At 32.7% G+C, this 26,699-nt stretch overlaps 1 protein-coding gene across 3 annotated transcripts in view; it reads right to left on the bottom strand.

Annotated features, from left to right (window-relative positions):
* Positions 1–26,699, bottom strand: part of CDH10 (cadherin 10) — a 159,404-nt gene that overhangs the window by 47,245 nt on the left and 85,460 nt on the right. For 2 of the 3 annotated variants that reach the window (XM_003809057.5, XM_008961191.5), the window contains exons 3-5: positions 3,433–3,727; positions 1,756–1,875; positions 1,168–1,335 (exon numbers count right to left, since the gene is read on the bottom strand). In XM_003809057.5, the coding sequence (XP_003809105.2) occupies positions 1,168–1,335; positions 1,756–1,875; positions 3,433–3,727 (583 nt within the window). Of the gene's footprint in view, positions 1–1,167; positions 1,336–1,755; positions 1,902–3,432; positions 3,728–26,699 lie in introns of those variants that run through there. The other variant, XM_063604535.1, reaches the window with a different exon arrangement.

Below are 26,699 nucleotides of genomic sequence, written 5' to 3'. Positions count from 1 at the left end.
GATTAGTCTGCTCAAGAAAATTCTATATGAATTTTGAAATCTTTCCAAATACATGCTTTTAAACAATTTAATTTGAATCATGTACTATTAATAATGAAAGTTAGGTAAAAATAGTACAGAAAAGAGAAAAAATGCTTTTAAAGAGTCAAAACAATGCTGTTAATTCTTAGACAGTAATTCCTCTGAGCAACGGCCTTTAATATAAAGATAAATATTACAAAAAAAGCTACTGCCTTTAAATTTTAATACTTTATCACAAGGTATTTAAAGTAAATTACAAACTAAAATGGGAGGGGGACCAATTCAGAGGTTAATATTCAGCATATACTGGAAATTCAGGACATAGGCTGTAGTCGAATATTTTTTTTGTGTCACATTTCTAATGGCCCTAATTTCTATCTTTAAATACAGGATCTTTTAGCAAAGCAAAAAATTGGGAGTGTCCATTGAGACTTGATACTGTCCTCTTTAGTATGCGAGCAGACATGTAATCTACCAAATTTGTACAAGAAAGAAGAATAAATGCATGTGTTTCTATGGTCAGGAGCTAAAGGTTCTTAACCTATTCCTAATCTATTTTAAGAATTTGAGAGGTCAGTTCAAAATAGATCTATGCATAGATCAGGAATACAAAATGTTATACTAAGGTTGTCACTCCACACATAATAACATTAAATGCAAGTCAGATAGTTTTCGGAGGTTCTCGATCTACAGTGCTTTCTGGCTTAGTTCTTATAATTTGTCAAATTAGATTTTTTTGTCGAAAAAAATTGTCCTCAATTTAGGATCCCCTTTATTTAATTTGAAACAGAAACAAACACATTTATTGTAAAATTATGACTTTGTTTTCTAATAAACATTGTTTCCTTTTGTTAGCTGAAAGAAACAGTTCTTAAACTACAATTACAGATGCCAGGCTCACATATGAAGAGGTTTGGGATCATAGTTCCTGTCTCTGAGTGAAATATGCTTGTAATATTCAATTTTATCTTTTAATAACAGTGAGTTCATCAGCATGTACACCTTTTGTTTACTTTTGTATCACATTTTCAATATGTTTTAAATTAAATGAATGACAATTGCTTTTTCTTTTCTTTTTTTTTCTTTGTCTGTCTTTTTTTACTCTAAATCTTTTGCCCGGCAGAATGACCATTAAAGGGTGCTTACTCTGGGGGAAACGTGGTGGGTTGTCATTGACATCTGTCAGCGTGATGTTCACAGTGGTTGTCCCCGATAAGCCTCCCATCTGGCCGCCCATGTCTTTGGCCTGGATGACCACTTGGTATTGCTCTCTGTTTTCTCTGTTCATGTTCGGTAAAGCAGTCCTGATGATACCTTGAGAAAATATAAAAACTTCCATTATCTTCACTGAAATCTCCATTGTTATTTTATTAAGTCCACAAAAAGTATTTTTAAGCTAGTGACTTTTTGAAAGACACGTTTTGATACTCGTTTTTATTGTCTAGAAATTATAAAAGTGATTCTGCGGAAATATCATTTGTATTGTGTTACCCTTTCCTAGCAATACCACATGTGCTTAGAGTGGCCTATGCCTATATGTTCAAATATCTAAACAGAGGTTTCCATTAGTTCACTCTATCATTTAACTTTGAGTTCTTATATCTTTAAGTGTTGCATCATCACTCATCTGTGAGTATTAATGTTAAGGTTTTGTTCTTATTCTCCCTTGGTCTTTCTACTGATAAAGGTCATAAAGATGATCAAATGAACAAACAGCAGTTCATGATTCCTGACCTGTTTCAGGCTCCACAGAGAAATAGGGCTGCCCTTGAAGTATGCTGTAAATGACTCTGGCGCTGTTCCCATATGAAGGGTCATCGGCATCTGTAGCTGTGACTTGCACCACAGAAGTACCTGAAGTATCCAAATTCAGCTTAGTTCTGCACAGTACCAGAAGGAGGAGCAAAAGCACTGGTTTTCATTGAAGACTTGAATGATTTCTGGCTTTAATAATGACCTCTTAAAGAAACTTTCATATATGATTTGGATGAATATGTATATACATTGTGTTATTACAGGTAAACTCTGAGTTCAAATACATCATATTTATTTAGTCAACATGTCTGTTTTTATGCATGCAATAAATAATTCTAGTGTATCAGAATATAATAAATACAGTCACTTTACAAATGCTCGAGTTGGATACTGAAATTCATTTTCACATAATAGATTTGTTTTGTGTAAAGGGCATATCTAATCACACAGGAGTAAGTATGTTCTTCTTCCCCCTCTCCACTAATTAACTCTAAAAATAATTAACATCTGCTCTAGAATACAATTTTATGAATAGATTAAATTCTAAATTTAGAAACAATTCAACATGATCCCAAGTTCCATGAACTACTAAAATCTATTTAATAAAGTTCAAGATATTTAAAAGGATTTTATAGTGAGATGACTGCCAAAAGTTCTTGGGATTTAATGAAGTAAATATTAAATAACAATCCCAGAACAATGCTTTTGAGAAATGTAGAGTCTGAAAATGTGCAATTATAACTGTTACAAGTAAAAAAAGCTTTAAATTTGTTTAATCAGTTTAAACAACTTCACACATATTTGAAAAGTGTCTATTTTCCTACCAAATCCAAAAATATGACTCTAAAAATGTTATCACTGTTCTCTGATGCTTTTCATTGCCTGTCATTCTATATGTAATTAAAAAAATTAATGCAGTTTAATTTTCTTGGCCTACAGATACATCTCCCATTTATGTACATTGAAAAGATAAATTCTACTTTCTTGAATGTTATATTTCTACCTTTTTTCATGCCTTATGTTTTACAGGTTCCATAATCTAACTTGGTAATTCTGTATCAGTATGTATTTAACCATAGGTTTTCAACTGGTTTTTTTTGAAAGTAAGATTTCAAAGAATTTTAAAGATACCATCAGAGTTTTATACATAATAATTACAATGATAGGATTTTTTTATGATGTTTAATAAAAAAATTCTAATCAATTTCCTCAATTGAAATATGTAGATAGTACATATTCCAGACAAAATTTTTCGGTATATTATGACTAGAGTATATGTGAAGATTATATAACCTCTATGGTATTCTAAATGTATTTATATTATATTTGGGATCAGAAATTTATACAACTTTTATCTGAATCCAAGGGACAAAAAAAATTATTTTCACAATTTTCTACTGAAGTTGAATGATATTTTCTTGATTTTTGAGGAGAGTGTCTACCTATATGTATTATAAAGATTCACAAATCCGTAGGAAGTGCAAATTGCATTGATCTTTTTTTTTCTCATTGTCTCCTAAAAGAAAAAATAAATAAATACGTACTCATGGTAGCAAATCAAAGAGGATTTCAATTAATTGATTATACTATTATAAGAATTTCTTGATTTTAAAAACACTTTTTGAATACCATCATAAACGTTGTAAATGAACTTACCTACAACAGACATTTCGGGAACACTAGCTGTATAGATTTCTTCTGGGAACGTTGGCTCATTGTCATTGATATCATGAATTTTGATCACAAACTCTGACTCTGGCTCTACTGGCCTCAGAGTTCTTCTGTTAATAGCTTGTGCGCGTAGAGTATAAAAGGCCTTTTCCTCCCTATCAATTCGCCTTGTGGCATGAATATCACCTGTTTTTTCATCAATAATAAAAAGAGTACCAGCTCCATCTCCAGATAAGATATATTTGAGTGATCCATCTCCTTTATCTTGGTCTGAATGTAGCTAGGGGAAATAAAAAAAGAGTATATCCATGATCATGTGTAAAGGTGCACGATGCTGAAAGAATTCGCAGAAGGTCTTTCACATCTCATCACTGAGCAACGGGGTCGGCTATCCTACTTCTTGAAATGAGAGTTGAATAAGTTTGATCACACGCATTTATACACTTTAAAGAATATGAATAGCCTTTTATATATCAGGATACTTTTTATTCTAAATGAAAAAAATGTAATAAAATTAAACCAAGCTCCTGTCTTTGCTTGGTAAATATTCATTTTTATGGGCAAATAAATTCTGTCCCAGATATATCAATCTTGATAGGTGGGTGTAAACATTGCTCTCTCATCTCTTTCTGTGAATGAAAGATTATTTTATTCTTAAATGGTGCAAAAAAAATCTGCTATAAACTTATCAGCTATCATATTTTTGTTGATGAATTAGTAATGTCTTAAGAACTGTAAGACAAGCAAAGCTGTAGGAGACAAAGTTCTTAATTTAAAAACAACATACATTATTTTTTGGTTTATACAATAGACAGTGATTACCCCCAAATATTTGTATTTCATGTGTCATGAAATACAAATGTATTTGTATTTCATGTGTCATGAACAAATTCCATCTAGGTTATTTTTCAACAGATGCCCTTAAGGCTAGCCAACAGGCTTAGGAGTATATATACTACTGTACTAGTGACTCAGTCTAACCTTTAGGCAATTAACTTAAAGAAGAGCCTCTTGTAAAACCTAGAAGCAAGCTCCGGAATGTTTGGGCAGGAAATAATGGGCCCCAATGACCTTGAGAATTCTGGAAATGGACAGGCAGTTGCCAGATGGGTATACCTCCTGCCCCATATAGAATTCTTACTCTGAAAAGTAAAGCGTGGCCACAGGAAGAACAGATCTTGGCTTTGAGAAACATAAGAAGTGTAAGGTTTTTTTTTCAGTGATACCACCCTACCAATAAACATTTTTACATGCTAGAATCACAGTTTTATTATGTGCAATGAGATTATGCTTCAACAAATTTTTATGTTGTTACATGTTTGATAAGAAATATTTTTAAAACTGTAGATCTTAATTTCTACAAAAATATTTATTATAACAGACATCATTATAGACATGTTTTATGTTTTAATATTTACATAAAATCTAGACATAAATCAGAATAGGCACACTGATCTACAGCCTACAGAATTAAGAATTCGAGACAATAATCTTCAATTATATGAAAAAATACAGAGTTACATATTTATCTAAATAAGTTTCATTTTTGCTCTTTACTTACACCAACACTCATTTTCATCTAATTAAGTGTAGAATTTTAAACTAATTACGTCCTATTTAAGAAGACTTTTGTTTATTTAATTGAAAGGTTCTTTTTTACTTATGAGAACTTATTTCAATGAACTTGCCCCTGAAAACATTTTTATGTAGACACCAAAAATATTTAAAATAAATACAATTTTATGTGTATTTATCTTTAATGCATGCTATTACTTGTTATCACTGGGTCTATAAAAGCAGTCTATTTTTTGGTTAATGGAAGTACTAATTAGCACCTAGGCATCAACTCTGGATAAAACTACATTTCTGGATAAACTACTTATTAATACAGATATAATAGATTAAGAAAACCCCAAATGGACATATACTTTGGAGAAAAAGATAAAGAAGTCAGGTAACAAATAGTTTCTTACTACATTTTTAGCTATTCATAAACAATAATGTAAGGTTGAGAAACTCAGGAAATAACTCCTTTTAACTAAAAAGCTTTCCGAAGTAACATGTGACTTTTATCCAGGAAACCACTCTTAAAAAAAGTCACAAGACTGATGCTTTACAGGAACTGAAAATGTACATAGTTGCTGGGAAACTTTCCAATTATATGCATGTGCAACACAGTGGCAATTTTCCAAGTTACAGATTTAAGCACTGCATATCTCTTGTTCTATCTGAGAATTAAAATAATTCAAGAAAAATTATTGATATTATCACTAATTTGATGAGCTGTTATGGTTTACAGTAGACAGTTATATTTATTCTCTATGCATTCAATAATTTTAATTGAGAAATATTTGCTTATTCTCCTAAGAATTGTGTACTTCTTAATCCAAATCAACAATTCCAGTCAGTTTCTGTGGAAGATCCAAACATTTTGTGAAATGGAAATTCACAAGACACCCCTAAAAAAGCCCCCAGGAATCAATCAGGATTTGTTAAGCTTAAAATACCTAAATTATCAAAGAAGGAGTAGAGGTTTGAACCTGGGAAATTTTTATATGTTATTAATTTTGCATTTTAGAAAGAACACTGCATAAATATAGAATATAGATTTGGAATGAAGAAGGATCTAAGGCAAGATAGAGGTCATTAAAACCGTTTCTCCTATTCTAATCAGTTAGACATGCAAAAAAGCTGCTAAGATGGTGAGATTTTAATTTTTAGAAAGCTCAGTTTTGGAATATAAATCACAGCAGGATTTATTATCTTCACTTATACTACAGAGAGTGAAAATTAAATCTTATAATTGGACCACATACTGTGGGAGTTTCTGTTGGATTAGAAAATTGAACATGGTAGTAGGGAATCAAAGAGATGGAGTTTGCAAGTAGACTGTGGTTTTGAGAATCAGAAAATGAAAGGATTTCTACCTTCACCAATGGGAATATAATTAAGAGAAGCAAATTACAACTAAGAATTTATACAGTTTGATCCTAAGATGACAGAATTACTATACGATTTACTTGAACCACTAGAGCTTGTACTAATGATAATGTATATTTAAAAAGTCACAGAGGGAAACAAATGATCACTAGCACTAGAATAAAGGGCAAAAAGGACTGTATTTGAGGGCATGACATTAGCCTATGTTTAATGAAAGATGGTCTTTGAAAACATATTTGATACATGGACAAGTAAAGAAACTACAAGAGATATTCACTGTAATAATGAGATTATGTGGATAATCTCATTGTACATAAAACTGTGATCCTGGCATGTAAAAATATTTATTGGTAGGGTGATACAACTAAAAAAAAACCTTACACATCTTATGTTTTGCAAAGTCAAGACCTGTTCTTCCTGTGGCCAAGCTTTACTTTTCAGAGTAAATAAAGGAGGCAGAAAGATGAATTTCCAGATCTCCTGAGACTTGGGGAATAGCTCCTCTTCTAGATGAAACTGATGGGATACAGGAACTAAGTAATAACAGGTCTATTGATATTGATGATTTCCTAACAGTTACAGAAACAGACCAAAGGACAAAGTTCTTGAGTTATAGTCCCCTTCCTAAGCTTCCCATCTTCTTTTTAAATTTCTCTTTATTTTTTTTAATTATCTCTTATTCTGCATACTTTCTCAACAGTTGTTCTGGTATTACCACCTTCCCTCATTCTTTGCGCGTCTGTGGCACAATTTTACTTCCTATTCCAATTCATTTACTGAGTAATGATCAGACAAGGGTTAGTCTTTATAACTGCAGCTTTCTCATGACTCTTCCTTTTTGTTTTGGATATCAGGTAACAATACTTGGATTTAAAAAACAAACATTTTATTGAACGAAAGAGTTTACATTGCTGAGAAGTTGGGATCAATGGGTCACACGCCAAAAAACTTAAAGCATCTACTCTGAAAGATATGACTTATATATTGATTTGTGTTTTACTATTTTATTATGTGAGACATTAAGTTTTCTTTAAACATAAAAAAATTAGATTATTGTGGTTTTAGTTCCGCAGTAACACCTGTTCTTCAGTGTGAAACATTTGTGTCACACATTTTTAAAAAGAATTTTATGTTAATACTGACCTTTTCTTTCCTTGAGAAAAGCCTATTAAAAATTCACAACCTGCTGTGTTCCTTGTAAATTCACAACCAGATAAAGGACATGGCAAGATACATGACAACTAATGAAAATAGAACAACTGGTACTGCACTGCACATTTAAAAGTCATTTTCCCATTGTTTAACTTTTTTATTCAGACATTTAATTGTAATACATTATTACATTTGTTTATATTGAGTAATTTTAATATTTACAACTAAACGATAGATTGAATTTAAAGAAAAATTTAAACAAATTTTTCAATGAATGCCCGGTCACTTGAAATGTGTCAGATTTCTGCTAATTTTATAACATTTCTTGTAAAACATCTTTGTATAAAATGAAATTTATAAGTTAAAGCGGTCTTGCAGCCTATCTAGTTTAAGATCATTTTTTAAAAATTATTTTTAAAGAGGAGGAAAAGAATATCCAATCAATTGTTTATCCAGTGGAAATGAAATAAGCTTACACTTAAGTATATGGACAATGTTGGTAAAACATTTTAGTTTTTATCTGTTCAGTTTGCTATAGCAAACTACAATCATGTGCCACATGAAAACATTTCAATGACAGATTGCATAGACAACAGCAGTCCCATAAGTTTATGATACTGTATTTTTACTGTACATTTTCTATGTTTAGATATACAAAGACTTATCATTGTGTTATAATTGCCCACAGTACTCAGTAAAATAACATGCTGTACAGGTTTGTAACCTAGGAGCAATAGGCCCTACCATATAGCCTAGGTTTGTAGAAGGTTATACCATCTAAGATTGTGTGAGTACATTCTACAATGTTTGCACAATGACAAAATTGCCTAATGATGCATTTCTCAGAAGTTGAAGCTATGCATGATTGGACCACAGACTGGGTGGCTTATAAGCAACAGAAATATACTTCTCACTGTTCTGGAGACTGGGAAGTCCAAGACCAAGGTGCCAACAGATTCGATGTCTGGTAAGGGCCCTCTTTCTGGTTTATAGATGATACCTTCTGGCTGTGTCTTCACATGGCAGAAGGGCAAAAGGTCTTCATTGAGGATCTCTTGCTGGAGCACTAATGCTATTCATGAGATTTCCACCTTCACACCTAAGCGCCTCACAAAGGCCCCACCTCCTAAAACCATCACCTTAGGAGTTAGGATTTCAACATATAAATCTTGGCAGCGAGGCCACAAATATTCACACCATAGCAAACCTTTAACTCTTAATATAAATTCATTTTTAAGTTACATTAAATGAAGAAATATTACCAAAAAAAAATCAATCTACAAAGTACAGGAAATTTCAGTAATTTGTTACCAAAAGGATAACAGATAAAATATTTTACTTTTATTTTCACCATTAGCTAGAATAAAGAAAAAATTTTAAATAGTGAAAAAACCATATCTATCAAGAGGCACTTATATTGCTTATATTATTGTGAGATTATTTCTCATTCAGAATATTGATACCATTTTAGATATTGGTAATTGTTGGTATTTGGTTTCATTCCAAAAACTGGAAAAGTAGAGATAATTAGAATTATATTTGTAGCACTACATTAGAATTATGTTTGTAATAGTTAGACTAGTTTTTAGAAAGATAAATTTCGATGAATGAATCACAAGGATTATAACATTCAGTATCTGAGTCAAACAATTTATGCTAAGTTTTTACATACATTAACCTGAAAATAACGAAATTATTGAATAGATTTTTCAATTTACAGTGATAATTTGTGCCTGATTTTCTTTCAAACAGCCAAGGTATTTTACATTTGTTGAAAAAAATGTAGAATGTGGCAAATATGCCAACCTCTCCTGGTGGTATCATTAGTATTCTGCTCTAATTGCTCCAGTTGATAAACATAATATTAAATGGAAAATAAAACACTGAATCAAATAACTTTAAATTTGCACCCAACAACAACAACAAAAAAAACACAGGTGAAAAATTGTCCGGTATCAGAAAGCAGCTGAAAGCATGTCAAAGCCAGCAAACACAATCTGGTCAGAAATAAATAAATAGTTACTCATGTTGTTGGGGCTGAAGAAAAATGAGGAGAATGGGAGAAAACCTTGAATTAGATGGAGTATGGGAAGATTACAGAGTAATGCTGGCAATATAGTCCTCCAAGTATAGTTTGCTCCCTCCAGAGCACTGTTTCAATATTAATGTACATAAAAAAAGACCAATTTCATGAATCTCGATAAAAAAATTCTTCCTTCAAAAGTGGAAGGCCGGGTGTGGTGGCTCACGCCTGTAATCCCAGCACTTTGGGAGGCCGAGGAAGGCGGATCACGAGGTCAACAGATTGAGACCATCCTGGGCAACATGGTGAAACCCCATCTCTACTAAAAATACAAAAATTAGCTGGGCATGGTGGTGCATGTCTGTAGTCCCAGCTACGTGGGAGGTTAAGGCAGGAGAATCTCTTGAACTGGGGAGGCGGAGGTTGCAGTGAGCCAAGATCACGCCACTGCACTCCAGCCTGGAGACAGGGCAAGACTCTGTCTCAACAACAACAACAAAAATGGAAATGGAGAGGGCAAATAAAGCTTAACAATGAAATATATTATAAAAACAACTATAATAATTTGCCCATATATATGATTTAAATGGATAAGTACTTTTCTGAATAATTTCTTTTGGGCACCAGAGGCAAGTTTTGAAGATTTAAATGATGGGTGGGCACATATAGCTGCATAAATTAGTTCTTGGCAAAAAAGTTAAGTGCTTCATTCTTCACATTTGACAGGGTTCCCCAGAGATTTCCTCCAAGAGGGAAAACGTCAATAGGATCTGGATTAAATAACTAGGGATTCCTCTTTCCCATTTAGTCTTCCAAGTCTGCAGCCTATTGAAAGTTGGCCTTATGCTTGTGGCCACTTCTGACTAAAGTGTCCAATCTGGGATGGTCCTGGAGATGTAGGAGCTCTCTTTGAAGTCAACTTGAATTACTCAAGAACCTACAAGAGATCAGACTTCTTCATGAGAATGCTATATAATTCTAGAAAGCAGGTCCTGCTAAAAATGTTGCCATGTCACTTCTTGAAGCATTTCAACTAGGATATATTTATTTGCTAGCATTGGAAAGATATTAAGATTACACTAAAGGCATTTATTTATTTTAGAAACACACTTTCACAGGCATTATCTACTTCCAAGGCCAGAAATTTAAAAAATATATTTACAGGCATTAACTGCTTCAAAGGTCAACAATTTAAGTACATAAGTTAAGGAACCCTCCTTCTAAGTTCTTAAGTGGTATATAAAACACAAAATAGACACATTATTTCTCATGTATTAGCTTATCACTTGTAAAGAGAGTTATTGAGAAAATGATTTAGAGAAAGTTCATATTATTTTAGAAGCCAGGACTCTTCTTATATTTTTGAAGATCACTGAATTATGAAAATTATCTCCTTGTGGTCTGAAAATGACATTGAACGTTTTTACACCTTATTTTTTCCCCACAACTTGGAGAAGTCTTCTTAAGCATCTTGGATTTACAATATAGGGATATATGTACACAGGTGTCTAGAAAGTTGTTAAGTAAATTCACAACATTTAAAAGCAAGAGATTCACTTAAAAGAAGATCACAGAAAAATTAGTAGGGAAATATAACTTCTTTGCTATGAGCGATACAAATAGCTGAGAATCATTCTTTCCTCCTTTTCACCAAGAAAGGCATAATGACAGAGAATTTTAAACGCAGGTGAGGGCTCCGTGTAAGTATTCACTAAGGAGTCTTTCAGGCCTGGCATGTGGCTCACACCTATAATCTCAGTGCTTTGGGAAGCCAAGGCAGAAGGATCTTTTGAGGCCAGGAGATCAAGACCAGTCTAGGCAACACAGACTCCTCTCTACATTTTTTTTTCTTTTAATTAGCCAGGCATGGTGGCATGCCTGTAGTCTCAACTACTTGGGACTCAACTGGGACTCATAGGCAGGATTGCTCGAGCCCGTGCATGCAAGGTTACAGTGAGGTATGATCCTGCCATGACATTCTGGGAGACAGAGTAGAACTCTGTCTTCAAAAAAAATAAAAAAAGGAAATATTTCTGTAACTGATGGAATGAAACTAAAGAAGTGATAGAAATTCAAAGGGTGGTATGTTCGGACTTTAAAAGTTTGGAGACTTTGCTACAGAGACAATATTTGAAGGTCTGTGTCTCTAAGCCTTCTAAAGGTGCTTTTATTTTTCAGAAGGTATAGGGTGACAAATACCTGACTGGATTCCTGAAGGAGAAGGACTAGGCAGCAGACTATGGTCTCGAGGGACTATGGTCAAAGAGAGGAAAGAGATAAACGAAGTTGGATCTTTACATTTATTTGATTTTTGAGACACGAACTAAAATGAGCATTTTTTAAAAAGGCTATGGATGGTATCCTTGAAAAAACTTGTGTGTGTGTGTGTGTACAAAATACACAAACAATGCTAACACAGTATCGGGGGTACAAAGATCCTCTGAAATATAGCCAAGCAACCCTAAATTAAAATAAAAATAAGATTCTTGTTCTAGGTTAACTTTCTGTGTTTTCCCCAATAAAAAAGAATTAAGAAATCAAGATCAACGCTCTCACAAGGAAAAGGGATTGCTCGATTGACTGAGAGATATTCATATCTTCATCAGATGAATATACCTATCCCCAAACATATCAGTGTCATTACCCTGTGATTTGCGTCCTCCCTCATGACATTGATTTATCCACCCTAAAAATTCGTACTCATCTATAAAGATCCTATTTATCCAATTATACTTTTTACATGTGTGTGTGTATATGTGTATACAATAGTATACAAAATTAAATATTTAAATTGCTTATGTATATATGTATATATAACTGAGCATGTACTTGGGTATACATATATAATTTGTGTGCACAAATATATATACATATAAACTCTTATAACACCTGTAACAATTTTGAACTATTATTTTTGTAATTTTTTCTGAAACTAAAAGTATAGTTATTTGAAAATAAGAACCAACTTTTCTACTCTTGTGGACTCCAAACTTTTCACAGCACATAGTACATTTTCCTTTTATCTATTTTATTTTTTTATAAAAGAAAATGGACATCAGAGCCAGATGTCAAACAAATAAATAAAAAAGATGAGCAATGATTTTGGAAAGCCTGAATATTTTAAATGAAGTGAAAGAGAGCCAGAAGTTCATAATGAAACATGGGGTCAACAATTACCCTATGTTAAAAGTATAAATCTGCACAAAGAAAATTTTAGCCTTCAAACTGAAAAAGATTGGGCTGTAAGATATACAGGACTTCCAGTTAACTATGAAATTAGATCAGTGGACTATGATATATACATGGATTACCAGAGGACGATTTAAAATTTTTAGTGAACTGCTAATAATATAAATGCTAATCCAAATTTGCCTTTGAAACTGTAAGTTAGATCATTGTAAACATCTGTAATCTATCTTAAGTGTAGGATGAGGTAGGTAAGCAACAGCAGGCCAACGTTCCCACTGTCATCATGTAGAACAGCTAAATAAATCACAGAAAATCATATTGCCAGGGCCAAATTGCTATGTAAACAAGAACTGAATAAACTGAAACCTGAGAGAAGAGAATTGTACAGATGTGAGCTGATGACTGGCAGCTACTTTTTCCCGAGGGAATTTGCCAATTCTTGGCCAGGGGCTTGAAGGTGAGTATCTGTAACTGGCCAAGGAAAGGGCACTTCTAGGAGAAAAAAAAATAAGAGTTTTTATGGTACTGGAGTAAAAATATTGGTAAACTGAAGGTCTTCAAGCACATTGCCAGTCTTCCCCAAAAGACTTTTGTTGAATAGAGTCTGTAGGAGGCTAAAGGGCAAGGCTGAAAGCTTCTGAAAGCTGTAATATAATTACCCACATTTCCAGAGACTTGTGGTTCTTAGATTCAATTTTTTTTTTTAAGTAAAGAGGTGAAAGTTGGAAGTCCTCCAGAGATTATGGAATTGAACTTGAGGATTTACAGAGACTTATTTTTTAACCTAAGGGCATTCAACAATTCTCAGTGCCTCTAGATACTAAACATACACACTTGGTCCCTTGACAAATGGCCATCGCTCAGGAGAAGAGGAAGTAGAAGATACACTGCTCTTCATGTCAAGCTTAAGTGGCAAAACACACAGACAAATTCCTTCTGGTGACTTCTGACAATTGTTGAAGAAGCGTAAAGCAAACAAATGTTAAGAAATTGGGTCATGCAATTGTCAGGGTTGGCAAGTCCAAAATCTACAGGGAAGGGCAGCAGATTCAAAATTCATGTAAGCATTGATATTCCAGTCTTGAATCAGAAATCCACAGACTAGGCCACCACATGGGAACCTCAGCAGGGTTTCTTTTCTCTTGTTTTTTTTTTGAGAATGAATCTTGCCCTGTCACCTAGGCTGGAGTGCAGTGGTGTGATTTCGGCTCACTGCAACCTCCACCTCCCAGCTTCAAGCGATTCTCCTGCCTCAGCCTCCTGAGTAGCTGGGATTACAGGCACCTGCCACCATGCCCCATGTATTTTTAGTAGAGATGGGGGTTCACCATGTTGGCCAGGCTGGTCTTCAAACTCCTGACCTTGGGGGATACACCTGCCTTGGCCTCCCAAAATGCTGGGATTACAGGCTTGAGCCACTGAGCCCAGCCAAGGGAACCTCAGCAGAGCTTCTATGCTATAGTCTTGAGATAGAATTCCCAGTCCTCCTCTTTTTTTTTTTTTTTTTTTTTGTAGGAAACCTCAATCCTTGCTCTTAAGGCCTTCAACTTATTTGATGGGGCCCAATGGTATTATGGAGAGTAATCTGCTCTATTTGTTTACTGATTATAAATGTTAAGCAGATCTAAAAAATACCTTCATAGCCACAATGAGACTAGTTAGTTTGATCAACTGTGTACCACATCTTAGCCAACTTAACATATAAAATTAATAATCAGAGTGATAAGCAAATAAATAATCTGATAAACAAAAAGAAAACTTTCCAGTAAAAAATACCTCACTCTGGAGTCTTTGTGTTCTTTATACATATTGTTTGGTTAAAAATAAATTTTACTATACATGCAAAAAAGCACAATTAGGGGATTAATATACAAGAATAAAAGTAGAGATAGAGAGAAACCATATTTGAATAACAGATTTAGCAAACAAGGCTGAAAAATAGCTATATTTAATATATTTAAAAATGTAAAACAGGTGGAAAAATAGATAATAATTGAGATAAAATGAATCAAAAGAGCATTCTGAAACTGAAAATACAATATCTGACATTCATAAATCAACAGAGAGGTTTTACAGCAAATTGGATACAGAAAAATGTAAGTTTAATCTTTCAGAGGCCAAAACAAAAATTCCCAGGTGAAGTCGTATATATAGAATATACACAAACTGAAAGATGCAGAAAACAAAAATATGAAAATGAAAATTACATAAGGTCATTGAATGCTCGTGAAGCACAATCAAAAGTTGCAAGACATGAAATCAGATTTCTAGAAGGAGAAAGAGTAAGAACGAAGTAGAAGTTGTATTCCAAGAGGAAATAGGTAAGAAATTTTTAAAAACTGGTGAAAGATTACAGCCTACACATTCAATAAAATGGAAGAACTCCCAAAAGGATAAATGAGAAGAAAATCACACCTAACCCAGTTATACTCAAAATTTTAAATACTCAGGACATAGAGAAAACTATGAAAGTACCTAGGAGAAAGACACATTAATGTCAAAGCAGCAAACGTGGGTAATAGTTCGTGTTTCAGTAAAAATAACATAAGCCAATACACAATGGAATGACTTTTTTTTTTTTTTTGAGACAAAGTCTGGATCTTGTCTCCCAGGCTGAAGTGCAATGGCACAATCTTGGCTCACTGCAACCTCCGCCTCCTGGGTTCAAGAGATTCTCCTGCCTCAGCCTCCCGAGTAGCTGGGATTATAGGCGCCTGCCACAATGCCCTGCTAATTTTTGTGTTTTTAGTAGACACGAGGTTTCACCATGTTGGCCAGGCTGGTCTCAAACTCCTGACCTCAGGTGAGCTGCTCGCCTCAGCCTCCCAAAGTGCTGAGATTACAGGCGTGAGCCACCGCACCCAACCTGGAATGACATCTTAAAGCATTGATTAAAAAAATAACTAGCAGTATAACATTCTATATTGTATCAAAATAGGTTTCAAAGAAAGGTGAAATAAGTATATTTCTGGACAAAAACCAGGGAATTTATCCCAACAGGCATTCAGTAAAAGAAATATTAAACTGGTATTTTCAGGCCTAAGGAAAATGATCCCAGATAAAATCACTGAAGAGAATGAAGAATACCAGAACAGCAAATATGTGGTAAATATAAATAATTGCTGAATATACAAAACAATAATAGTCATGTCTTTGGATATAGAAATAAAGTACATGAAAATAATACATAGAAGAAAAGGGGGCAAATGTTTAAAGTATTCTAAATTTCAACCAGTTTGTGAAAATACGTTGAATTGTACAGTTTTTGACATGCATATTTTTCAGTATAATTCTTCTTCAATACGAAGTTACCATCTTTCATGTCTTTCCACTTTCCATTTGACCCCACCACCTTCACCCACCATCAACATCCAGGCTTATACATCTGGCTATAAATCTAAAAAAAAATTATGTATTCTGCCAAAATGGAATGTAAAGAAAACTACATAGAATAAGAAAACAAAACAAGGAAATACTAGGATTCCATAAATATCAATATTTTTCCAAATTTATATCAGATATTTTTTACCTTAAGATATAAAATTAAAATGAACTGTAATTCATTCAATTGAAATCTTCTCTATCTTTTTCTCCCTTTCTTAGATCTTTATACAACCTCCATCCTGAGGCTGGTGTGCATCTTTTTCATTCATATTTTATATTTTTACAATGTGGGTAAGAATACTTGTCCTTAACAGAATGCATCATTTCCATCCTCCCCACAAATCAGTCCTTCTCATTTTACTAACCTGCATGATAATCAAGCCAATTTTTCTAAATAAAAACCTAGGAGTCATTGAGTTTTTCTCCAACTTTACTCATTTATTCCATAAGAAAATCCCTTCTGACTTCTAATGTATCTCCAATTCCTTCTCACTGCCTCTGCTGTTCCCATTACAACACAAATCGTCCTAAGCCATCACCTCAGCTCTCATTTAGTCCTAAGCTTCTTTTTCCGTCATTCTATGGCTACTCTCTACCCAGTAGTGAGAATGATGATTTTTAAATGCAAAACTATGCATGGCACTCCTCTGCTCAAAACCCACCAATGGCTTCCCATCACATTACAATACAATCTAAACCCCTTAGCCCAATTTACAACATCCATATGATGTAAGCTCCTGCCTGTCACTTTGGCCTCATCCTTTTCCCTTCTTAAGCCATGTAAGCCTAAACTGGCCTTTCTGTTTCTTAAATATGCTACATTTATTTCTACCTCAGCCTTTTGCATTTGCTATTCCATGGAATGAGACTCACTCCCTCACTTATAATTTTATAGACTATTCAGCATTCCTCTTTAGTACGTTTACATTTTATTATTCCCTCTTGTTTCACTTGCTCTGACACATTCTTTTCAATTTGTAACAGATACTTTATATATTCTGATTTAACAATTGGGTAATATATTACTACAAATATCTTCTTCAAGTTTGAGGTATTTCTTTTAACATTGGTAACAGTTCATTTTGTACTAGAGAAATGTTTAATTTTAATATAGTCAAATTTATCAAGCATTCATTTTATGGTTACTCCTCTTTGTATCTTACTCAAAAATTATTTTTCTAAGCCAGTGTCATCAATATGGTCTCACAGTCTCTTCACTTTTATATTTTTAAAGCTTTTCTTTTGAAATTTCATTCACTTTCACCATGCAGATTTGTGTTTGTGTGAACATGTGTGTGGTGTGAGCAAAGATCTATATTTAAATAAGAATTTTCTAGAGATATTCATTTAGTCATTGATTTTTAATTCCAATTTTGTAATGGAAATATGTCTGGTATGCCCATCATCTGCTTTAGAACCTTCTATCTGTTCCATTTATCTATTGGCACCAGTATTACACTAACAACATACTCTTAGTTTCTTAAGCTTTACAACTATTACTGATATCTATCCAAATAAACATACTTCCTTATCCATCTTTTAGAAAAATCATCTTAGGGTTCTTGGTCTTTATGAAATGGATTTTTATTTATTTATTTTCCATTTTTGACATGGATTTTCTACATGGATTTTTAACATCAGTATGTTATCTTCTATTAAAAACAAAGCAAAATAATAAACAAAAACAAAGTATTCTTGCAAAATATTTGATTGGGATTGCAATGAATTTACATGAAACATATAAGTGCTTCTTGGTCTCAAATATACATATATCTCCATTTATTTAGGACATCTTAATGTCTTTCACTACAATTTTACCTTTTTGTTTGGATATGTAGCTGACTTTTGCCATACGAATTTAGCTTTCTAGAGATATTGTGCTATTGTGAGTGAGATTTCTTAACGTATTCTTTTTATGAGAATAGTCACTTCTAGTGTGCAAAACTATTATGTATTCCAGTAAATTGAATAAAGGTCATTATATATGCATATTAACTTCAATATAATAATTATAATCAATATAATAAATAAGTTTTCATTAAATGCCTTTGTATAATTTATAATTTTCTTGTGAGTTTTTCCTATAATCTGATAGAAATAGCTCACTACAGTATGTTGTTAGTAATTTTTTGCCTATTATCATATTGTTAATCTTCTTTTTCTGTTAATGTTTGATTGGTGCATCATTTTCCATTCATTAATTTCAAACTCTGTCAATGCAGATTTCCTTGTTAATATAGGCAATAATAGGTTGACTCTATAATACATAGAACTGATATTAGTTCTATTTCTCCACCCCTCAATGATTAATTTTCCTTTAAATTCAATATTTTTGTCACCACTATTATTGCCTTCTTTCCTCATAGCTACTAATTGTCTAAATTCTTATTTTTCTGTGCTCCCTTTTATTTTTTTTAACTGAATCACAAATTCTTCCATAACTTCTTAAATTTCCTCATCAATCTCCTGAGGATAAATGGGTTTCATCTTGTTGGAGATAAGATAAAACTCCCAGAGCCTTCTGACAGATTCCAAAAGGGACTATTTGTGATTCAAACTTTGTTCAGAGCTGTCATCCTGTAATATTTCTTCACCAGCATCTTTGGCCTCTCAAATCTCCCATGTTTTCCTCTTTTTTGTGTTTATTCTTTGATTTTAATGTGACAACAAAATGCTGGATGTACATGGACTCTCTTGTTGGGCAAGACAGACAAGACCGAATATTATTTTTTTGGAGAATATTGAACCGACCATTTCATTAACTTCTTCTTCTTAATATTGCTATCAAGAAATATGTAGTCATTCTGATCTCTGATCTTTGTATAAGAGCCACGGATTTATTTATTTCAGAAGCTTGTAGAGAAGCTTTTGTTGGTCCATATTCCTGAAACTTTCTGGTATTGTTCCTCGGTGTGTGTATGTATTTATCAAAATTGCAGAAATGCTCAACAGGCCCTTTCAGTCTGCAGTCGCATGCCATTCTCTTCTGGGACAGTCTATAAATTGTTCATTGTCCCTCTGCTCCATTTTTCTTGCTCAGTCATTTTGGAATTCCTATTTATTAGATATTCGTCCTCCTGGCTTTTCCCTTTAATTTCACTGTCCCTGGCTCCTACTTTCCATCTCTTTGTCTTCTTGCTTTACTTCGTAGAGCATTTTCCTGTTATTCTCCAAGCCCTCTATTGAAATTTTTATGATTTGTACAAAATTTTAATTTCCAAAGACAATTTTTATTCTATGTGAATTCATGTTTTGTATTATATATGTAGCATATAATGTTTTCCACGGGTGGCTACAATGATACCTTCCACCCATATCTTCTTTCAGTAACTTGCCATTCCATAATCAAGAGGAAAAAGTCTATACCCCTCCTACTGAATCCCCATCAAGATGTGGAATCTAATTCCTCTTCCCTTGAATATTTTGTAATGGAGAGAATGTAAGTAGCTAAGGTGATACTGCATCATTTTTGAGGTTGGGTGGGGCAAGGTGAAGAAAGATGCCTCTGCCTTTGGAACTTGAACACTTGTACTACCACTCCCTGAGTTACCATGGACGCTATCCAGTTGTCTGGCTGCTACCAGAATTTCAGGAGCTCCTACTGGGCTGTGCAGAAACCACATGGGAAAGCCATTGGACCACATAAGGACAGAGTGAGAGTGAGAGCAGGCGTGAAAGAGCAAGACACAGAGAGAGAGAGAGAGAGAGAGAGGAGAGACAGAGAGAGAGACAAGGGGGGGTGGGGGAGAGAGACAGAGAGAGAGAGAAATTAAATCAGCCCTCAGGAACTCTAGCCCCTCACCTACCATTTGACTGCAACTTCGTAAGTAACTCTAAGTAAAGAAACACCCAGCCAAATCCTTTCCAAGGTCCTGAAACCCAGGAATCATGGCAGATAAAATTATTGTTGTTGTGCTACATTATTAAATTTTGCAATGTTAGGCAGCAATGGCTAATTAGAAATGTAATTTATTATTATTTTATGAGTATAATGTATATAAAATTACATTGCATAATATCTTGCATGCCTGTGAAACTTGGTGCTTCCTTTGAGATTTTATTTTCTCTGCATATTCTCTAACTTTTCAAGTTGTTCTTTCTCCCTATTCATGTGTGTGTGTGTGTGTGTGTGTGTGTGCGCGCACATGATTTTTCTTGATGGCTTTCCTCAAATGTCTTGACTGATAATTCAACTAGTTATATATCCTATGATCCTAATATTTTTTTCTCAGAAAATTTTAGAAACTCTGTCCTTTTCTTCTAGTATCCAATATTGCTGTTGGAAAGTCTAGTCAAATCTGATTTTCATTTAATTATGGTAAAAAAGAGACTATTCTGAGAATGTGTAAAAGATCTTGTCCTTGTGGTTTTAAAATCTCATAATAATAATTATAGAAATTGCACTCTTCCTTTCACGTGGTAATATATCATCAAGTAACTTTAATCTGACCATTAATGTTTTGGAAACATTATTGTCCAACATTATGTCTTTGAAAAATATTACGTAAATTAATATTTTATCTTTGCATTTTCTAATCTTTATTTGCTTCTTGCTCTCTCTTTACATTTTATATTACAGATTTATTAGACCTCAATTAATCCCTATTTTTCCCAGAACCTCCTTTAACATTTTCTTTGATTATTTATTTTTGGAATATAATTTTTGCTTGCTTCAAATAACTCTTTTTTATAAGAATGTACTGTACTTTTTCTAGTCCCTTGAAAGATATGATTTAATTTTTCTAATGTTCTTTACTCTTCTCTGACTTATTTCTTGGTTCCCCAGAGAGTGATGCTCTATTTACTAAATGAGGTTTTTTTGTGCCACTGGATTTCCTAAAGTATCAGTGACATTTTATTATTCTTTTCTAATTTTGCAAAAGTTTCATTAGAGGCTTATGTGACTTTTCTCTTTCCTTACAAGCCTGACCATTAAATGAACACAAAGACTACAAGCTATACATATAGGACTGTCAAGCAGTTCCCAAGCAGTAGCATGGTAGCAGCTGCCAGTCTGGTTTATCACACTTCCATAGATGTGGCCACTAAAGACACAATGAGCTCAAACAGATGTAGACATTAATTACTCTGTCGGCAGAGCAGGCAGCATAAGTTTCATGCTAGTATCAGTTTCTCTTGCCCCCTCGTTCATGGGGGTGATGTGGCATCACAACTCACTGATCATATAGTGGGTCAGTATCACAGCGGAAAGACAATGAGCCCAGGAAACCGTCAAGAGAACCTGTAGCTTAATCTATTTACCTGGAATGTATGCAAACTTCATCAGAAATGAGAGAGACAGAGATTATCATCTATCCTCAAATATCACTTGGGAGTGAGCTATTTTATTATTCTGAAATATAAATTAATCTAAGTGGATTAGCTTTCAATCTCTAGAAGTGAAAAAAAGTGAGAAATCTATAAGCAACTGTCTTCTAGCAAGGTTAACATACGTCTATTGGGATTGGAGAATTCTAATACAGACAGCCCATGAAAAAACATGAAGACAACGAGCTGCCATCTTTACTATACCTCAAAGATAATAAGCTTGATGCTAGGTAGAGATATCCAATTTGGAAACCACAATCACTTCTAGGAGAAACCTTATTGGATGTTTTGCTTATGTTATTAGCAGAGGTGGGTGTAAAGGCAAGAGGAGAAGCCAATCAATATAACTCATTGTTGAGAAGAAACTTAAAACAAAAATAGTGCAAATTTAAGGTAAAAATTAAACCCACTTCTATCTCAGCATTCTTCTACATTACTAATCGTTAGTGTTTATGTCTGCTCTCGTAGTTAGTATAGCCATTATGGAAACCCAATCCACTTTTAATTTATAAGTGTTGTTGATTTGATGTATCATCAGGTTGTTCCTTGTGCTTCTAATCTATACTTAATTCATTTTTTCTTTAGCTAGGAAAGCAAATAAGAGTGGGCTACAATGTTGAAGGAAGCTTAACTTTAAAAAACATGCAATTTTACTGATTCAAAATGAATTGTAGTCTCTAATTGCTTTAAGAATAATTGTGTTTGATTTATATAAATAAATAAAATGTAACTGTGAAGATTGGGTTAATTTGTATATTTTCTGTAGAATCTCAAAATTCCAAAAATATTTTAAGCATTTTTACCTGTTATTTTATATGATTAGCTCTGCAAGCCTTCTTTAATAATATTTAATTAAAATCAAAGTTATAATGAGCTCCATCCTTACTAAAAAATATCCTAAAAGTGTTACTACTACTAAAAATTAAACATCTTTCTTGGTTAAACTAACCATTAAATAGTTATTGTTTGGATGATTCTTAAAAACTTAATGACTAGAGAATTATAAGTAATAGAATTAAAATATTTACACAATTTAATAAAATATTTAATATAGCTGTATTAAAAAATCAGTCCATTTTGTATGCCTTTCATTCTATATATAATAAAGTTAATTGAGCATAATTTATTCTTCATAATTCTGTGATATTATTACACATTCAATTGGTTTCTAGAGATGTACACAAAAAGTATTTCTCTATATATTCCCAATTACTTCAAATTTTTTAAACCAAATAAAATTTAATCTGGAGTTTTTTTCATATTTTTCTTTAAAAAAGTACAGAAAGAAAACATATTGGAAGGTATTCTTTTCAACTTGCCTAGACAAACTCATTTGATGTGCTTAAAGTCTCTAAAAAATATTTGTGTGTATTGTAGTGGTCATGTGGGAGTGGGGTGGAATGATGGTGAATGGCTTTCTGTATATTCAGGATATACTATTAGTATATTCTGTAACTTTAAATAAAGATCAGAATAGAATTATTAACATCAGTTTTTTTAAATTACTTACTATAATTTAGATTATTTCTATCACTGATACCTTCCAGATAATTTTTTAATTTGAAATTTTCTGGGTTTTTTTGTATTACTTGTATTTTACTTTTGTTGCCAACTAAAAAAGGTGTGATTTTTTTCTTTCTACCAATTTAATGTCCCTAATTTACAGAATCATTCTTATTTCCCTTTATGTAATTTTCAACTTATATCCATTTCATTTTTAGTAAAACAGAATCAATTGCTGACTGAAAAAAAAAACTCAATACATTTACATATAATTTCATGATTAATTTCATTTGTGATCCTCAGCCTCCTTCACATAACAATAAAGATAACACCATTAAAATTCCACAACTTAATCTCATTTTTTAGCTAAGCTGTTTGCTTGCATCCTTTAGTCTTGTCAAAGGAAAAGAAAATGAGATGAATTCATGATGCTTATTTCTAGTCAGTTTATAAAAGAAAAAAAATAATAAAAGCCTGAGGTTACCAGTAAGCATCTGTGTCTAATATAAGAATAAATAACTACTTCAGCTTCTGCAGCAACTGATTGTATTACGATGTTCCAATAAAACCCTCCCTGCTGAATCTAACAATTACTTAAAAATTAGTATAGTCACTAAAGAAAATAAGATGAATGGAATGGATTAAAGAGGCAACTAATGATGCATAGCAGTTTTCTCAAGCAAGAACCAAATTTAATTGTTTTTAATCCCTTTGAGAAAGCATTACAGCAGTTTTATATTTGGCTTAAAACTTTCAACCACCCCCAGAATTCAAATTTTTAGAAACAAGAGGCAAAGCATGAAAATAAAATAATTTTTTGACTATTAGAATTCCAAGTGATATTAAGTAAAATAAACAGGAAAAAGGGGAAAAAGACAAAATATATTTTGAGAATGTAGAATAATAAGTACAAGGTTAACCACAGATCACTTAAGTGTTGGAAGTCTTAAATCCTCTGTAGGACTTTCTGTAAATAATGTTGAGAATTATTTGTGTTTGGGGGCAAACTTTCTGTAATGGAGGCTGTTTAATGCTATGTTAGAGCATTTCATCATTTCAGAATATTTTGTTATATAGAAACTATATCTTTGTTTTAAGATCTCATTATTATAAACTATGACCAGGATTCTGAATTTTCCACGACATTCACAATTTCAAATATTTCCCCAGACTATAATTTGGGCTTAGCAAGCAATGACACTATGGCAAAGGAATTACAAGAAATTAAATAATAGTAACTATTCAAATGAAAATCTTTTTTAAAAATTGTAGTCTATATTTAAAATACATTTATTTAACAATCAAAATGTATTTTAAATAAGTAAAAATAATTTTAGACGGCCATACTTTATATAGAATACTGAATTCAACTTCCAAAGGATGTAAGTATATACTTGAAGATATAATAAAATACACATCAAGGAGATGAATCTAATCAAGGAAAAAAGTCAGTCAAGAAATGAAGATATCTGCATATAAGTCAAAAGAGAAAAAAGAAACAGAGAAACATTTTTAAATATTGTAAGATACATCTATATTATTACCATTTATATCAGTTTGGTTCAAGCAACGTTTACAAAGCTTGTGCAATATGTTAGAATCAGGACGTTTAATCATAAAGTCTTAGTTTTTGCTTTGCTGTGGCCTGCCAATATAAACTTCAACATATATTAGTTATTCAAATATTCCATTCCAAGATCCAGATTTTTCTGTCATTAAATTAGTTCTATCTCATTCAGCATCCCCCTTTCATTTTCAATTATTTTAGAGATTTTAGAAATCTCATCTCTTAAAAGCAGTTGCTTGGGGTGATGTCATGGGGAGGTCTGTCTAGTTTGAATTATTTGTTTTAACTTGTCTTTCTAGTAGAATAATTCTTCTAATAAAAATAGACATTGGATCCCTTATTTTGTTTTATTATTGTACACAAATAAATATGCTGTCAGGAAATAGGTATTATAGGAATTATTTTTGTTTGTTTAGTATAAATAAATTACTAAATAAAATAGGCTGTTAACATTTTACTCCTTGTGCAAATCATTTCCATAAATCTGTTTTAGTCAAGTTGTATCAGGCAGCCAATTTTAGCAATAAATAAGCCCTTGTTGGAATTTACTACTTGGTTCTGACATTGTTCAGCTACAAATATGTGTAAACAAATGTATATCTGGGCACATAAGAGAAACATTCACAACAAATTATCTTTTTAATCCAACTGAATGCATAGCTACAATATTCATAAATTTATCTTAGATTAATATCCAATCAACAACACTTCCTTCAAACATTTCACTACTGAACTGATTCACACTGCAGTACTTTATGCTGAGATCTCTGTATATGGGAAGAGAAAATTGAAAATGTTTTTGGTCAACTGAAAACATGGGAAAAAAGAGAAAAATAGATTTGTTCTGATATTGTGAAATTGTGGTTAAAATATTACCACAACTGATGAGTCTGCATGATAATGAAACAGGTGACAACAATAATTCATAAGTTTTTAATTATAGGACTGATTGAAAATGATGCTTTGAAAGAAAAGGCCAAGTTTCATACAAAGTAAATGTTAAAGTCTAGTTCAAAATTACTATCAAAAATGCAAAGTGAACATTTTCATTTGGAATCATTGAACTGATTAAAATGCAAATACCCCTATCAGTTTCTTTATTTTATGAGCCAGATTTGGGTTGCTATATGGCTTTTGGCCAGAAGACAAATGAAATGTGGTCATACTTTCTGTGTTTTAAAGTGTGACTTTATACTATTTTGCTTTCATATCACTGCTCTTAAATAACTTACCAGTTTTCATTATTTTGTCTCCAAATTTGTGAACACCTGACTATTTGTGTCTTTCCTTTAACTTTTTAATTTAACATGTTGGCTGATTTCACTTCAGTAATCCACGATCCCAGATGCTCAACTTAAAGTGAGATTTCTTCTTTTTTATTCTCCAGAGTAAGTTTAAATAAGATGATAATGTTTCATTTGGAAATATTTGCAATTGTGTGTGTGTGTGTGTGTGTGTGTGTGTGTGTGTTTCAACATTCTACACATTTCCTCTGGCTTGCATGCTTCCTGCATATTAAACAGATCTGTAGGGAAATATGTTGGGAAAGAAGCCCAACCACCAACCCACCAAGGCACATGGCCAACATGTAATTACAACTTACACTGACTTCCACTTCTTACTATTTCCTTTAGATTTTTCTTTTCATTTATATAATTAAAACTGCATTGAATTAAATATGCTTTTTGATAGAAACTATTGTGTTTTTTCATTGAGGTGTGCCCTAAGTTTGAATAATGCTGGGCATTTGAATAAAACTTGATAGATTTTAAAGGATTTGCATATTTATTACCTAATTTTGATTCTCAAATTACAGCTTGTATAAATAGAGACTATTATTTTATTTAAAACTATAAAAACTGAGACTGTAGGAGATTACGTCATGTTTTCAAGGAATCTTGGCTGCTAATCCATGCTGGAGTTGAAACTCCAGGGTTCTTTTCTCTATAAATGGTTGTCAGTGTATTTTTAGACCAAAGCAACTTCAGCCTTTAAAATGTATTGCTGATAGATAGATGTATTCAATCAGAAACCTGTCCACAAAAATAAAATAAAGTTGTTACTCTGTGGTGTTTTACATATATTTACTAATATGCTTTTTTTGACTATAGTGAAATAATCCAAATTTCCTGATTATATAATACTAGACTTGAATTCTAGCTGTGT

This window comes from Pan paniscus, chromosome 4 (assembly GCF_029289425.2).
Source record: "Pan paniscus chromosome 4, NHGRI_mPanPan1-v2.0_pri, whole genome shotgun sequence".
In the NCBI taxonomy this organism is placed as follows: Eukaryota; Metazoa; Chordata; class Mammalia; order Primates; family Hominidae; genus Pan; species Pan paniscus.
This window is presented reverse-complemented; position numbering and strand designations above follow the sequence as displayed.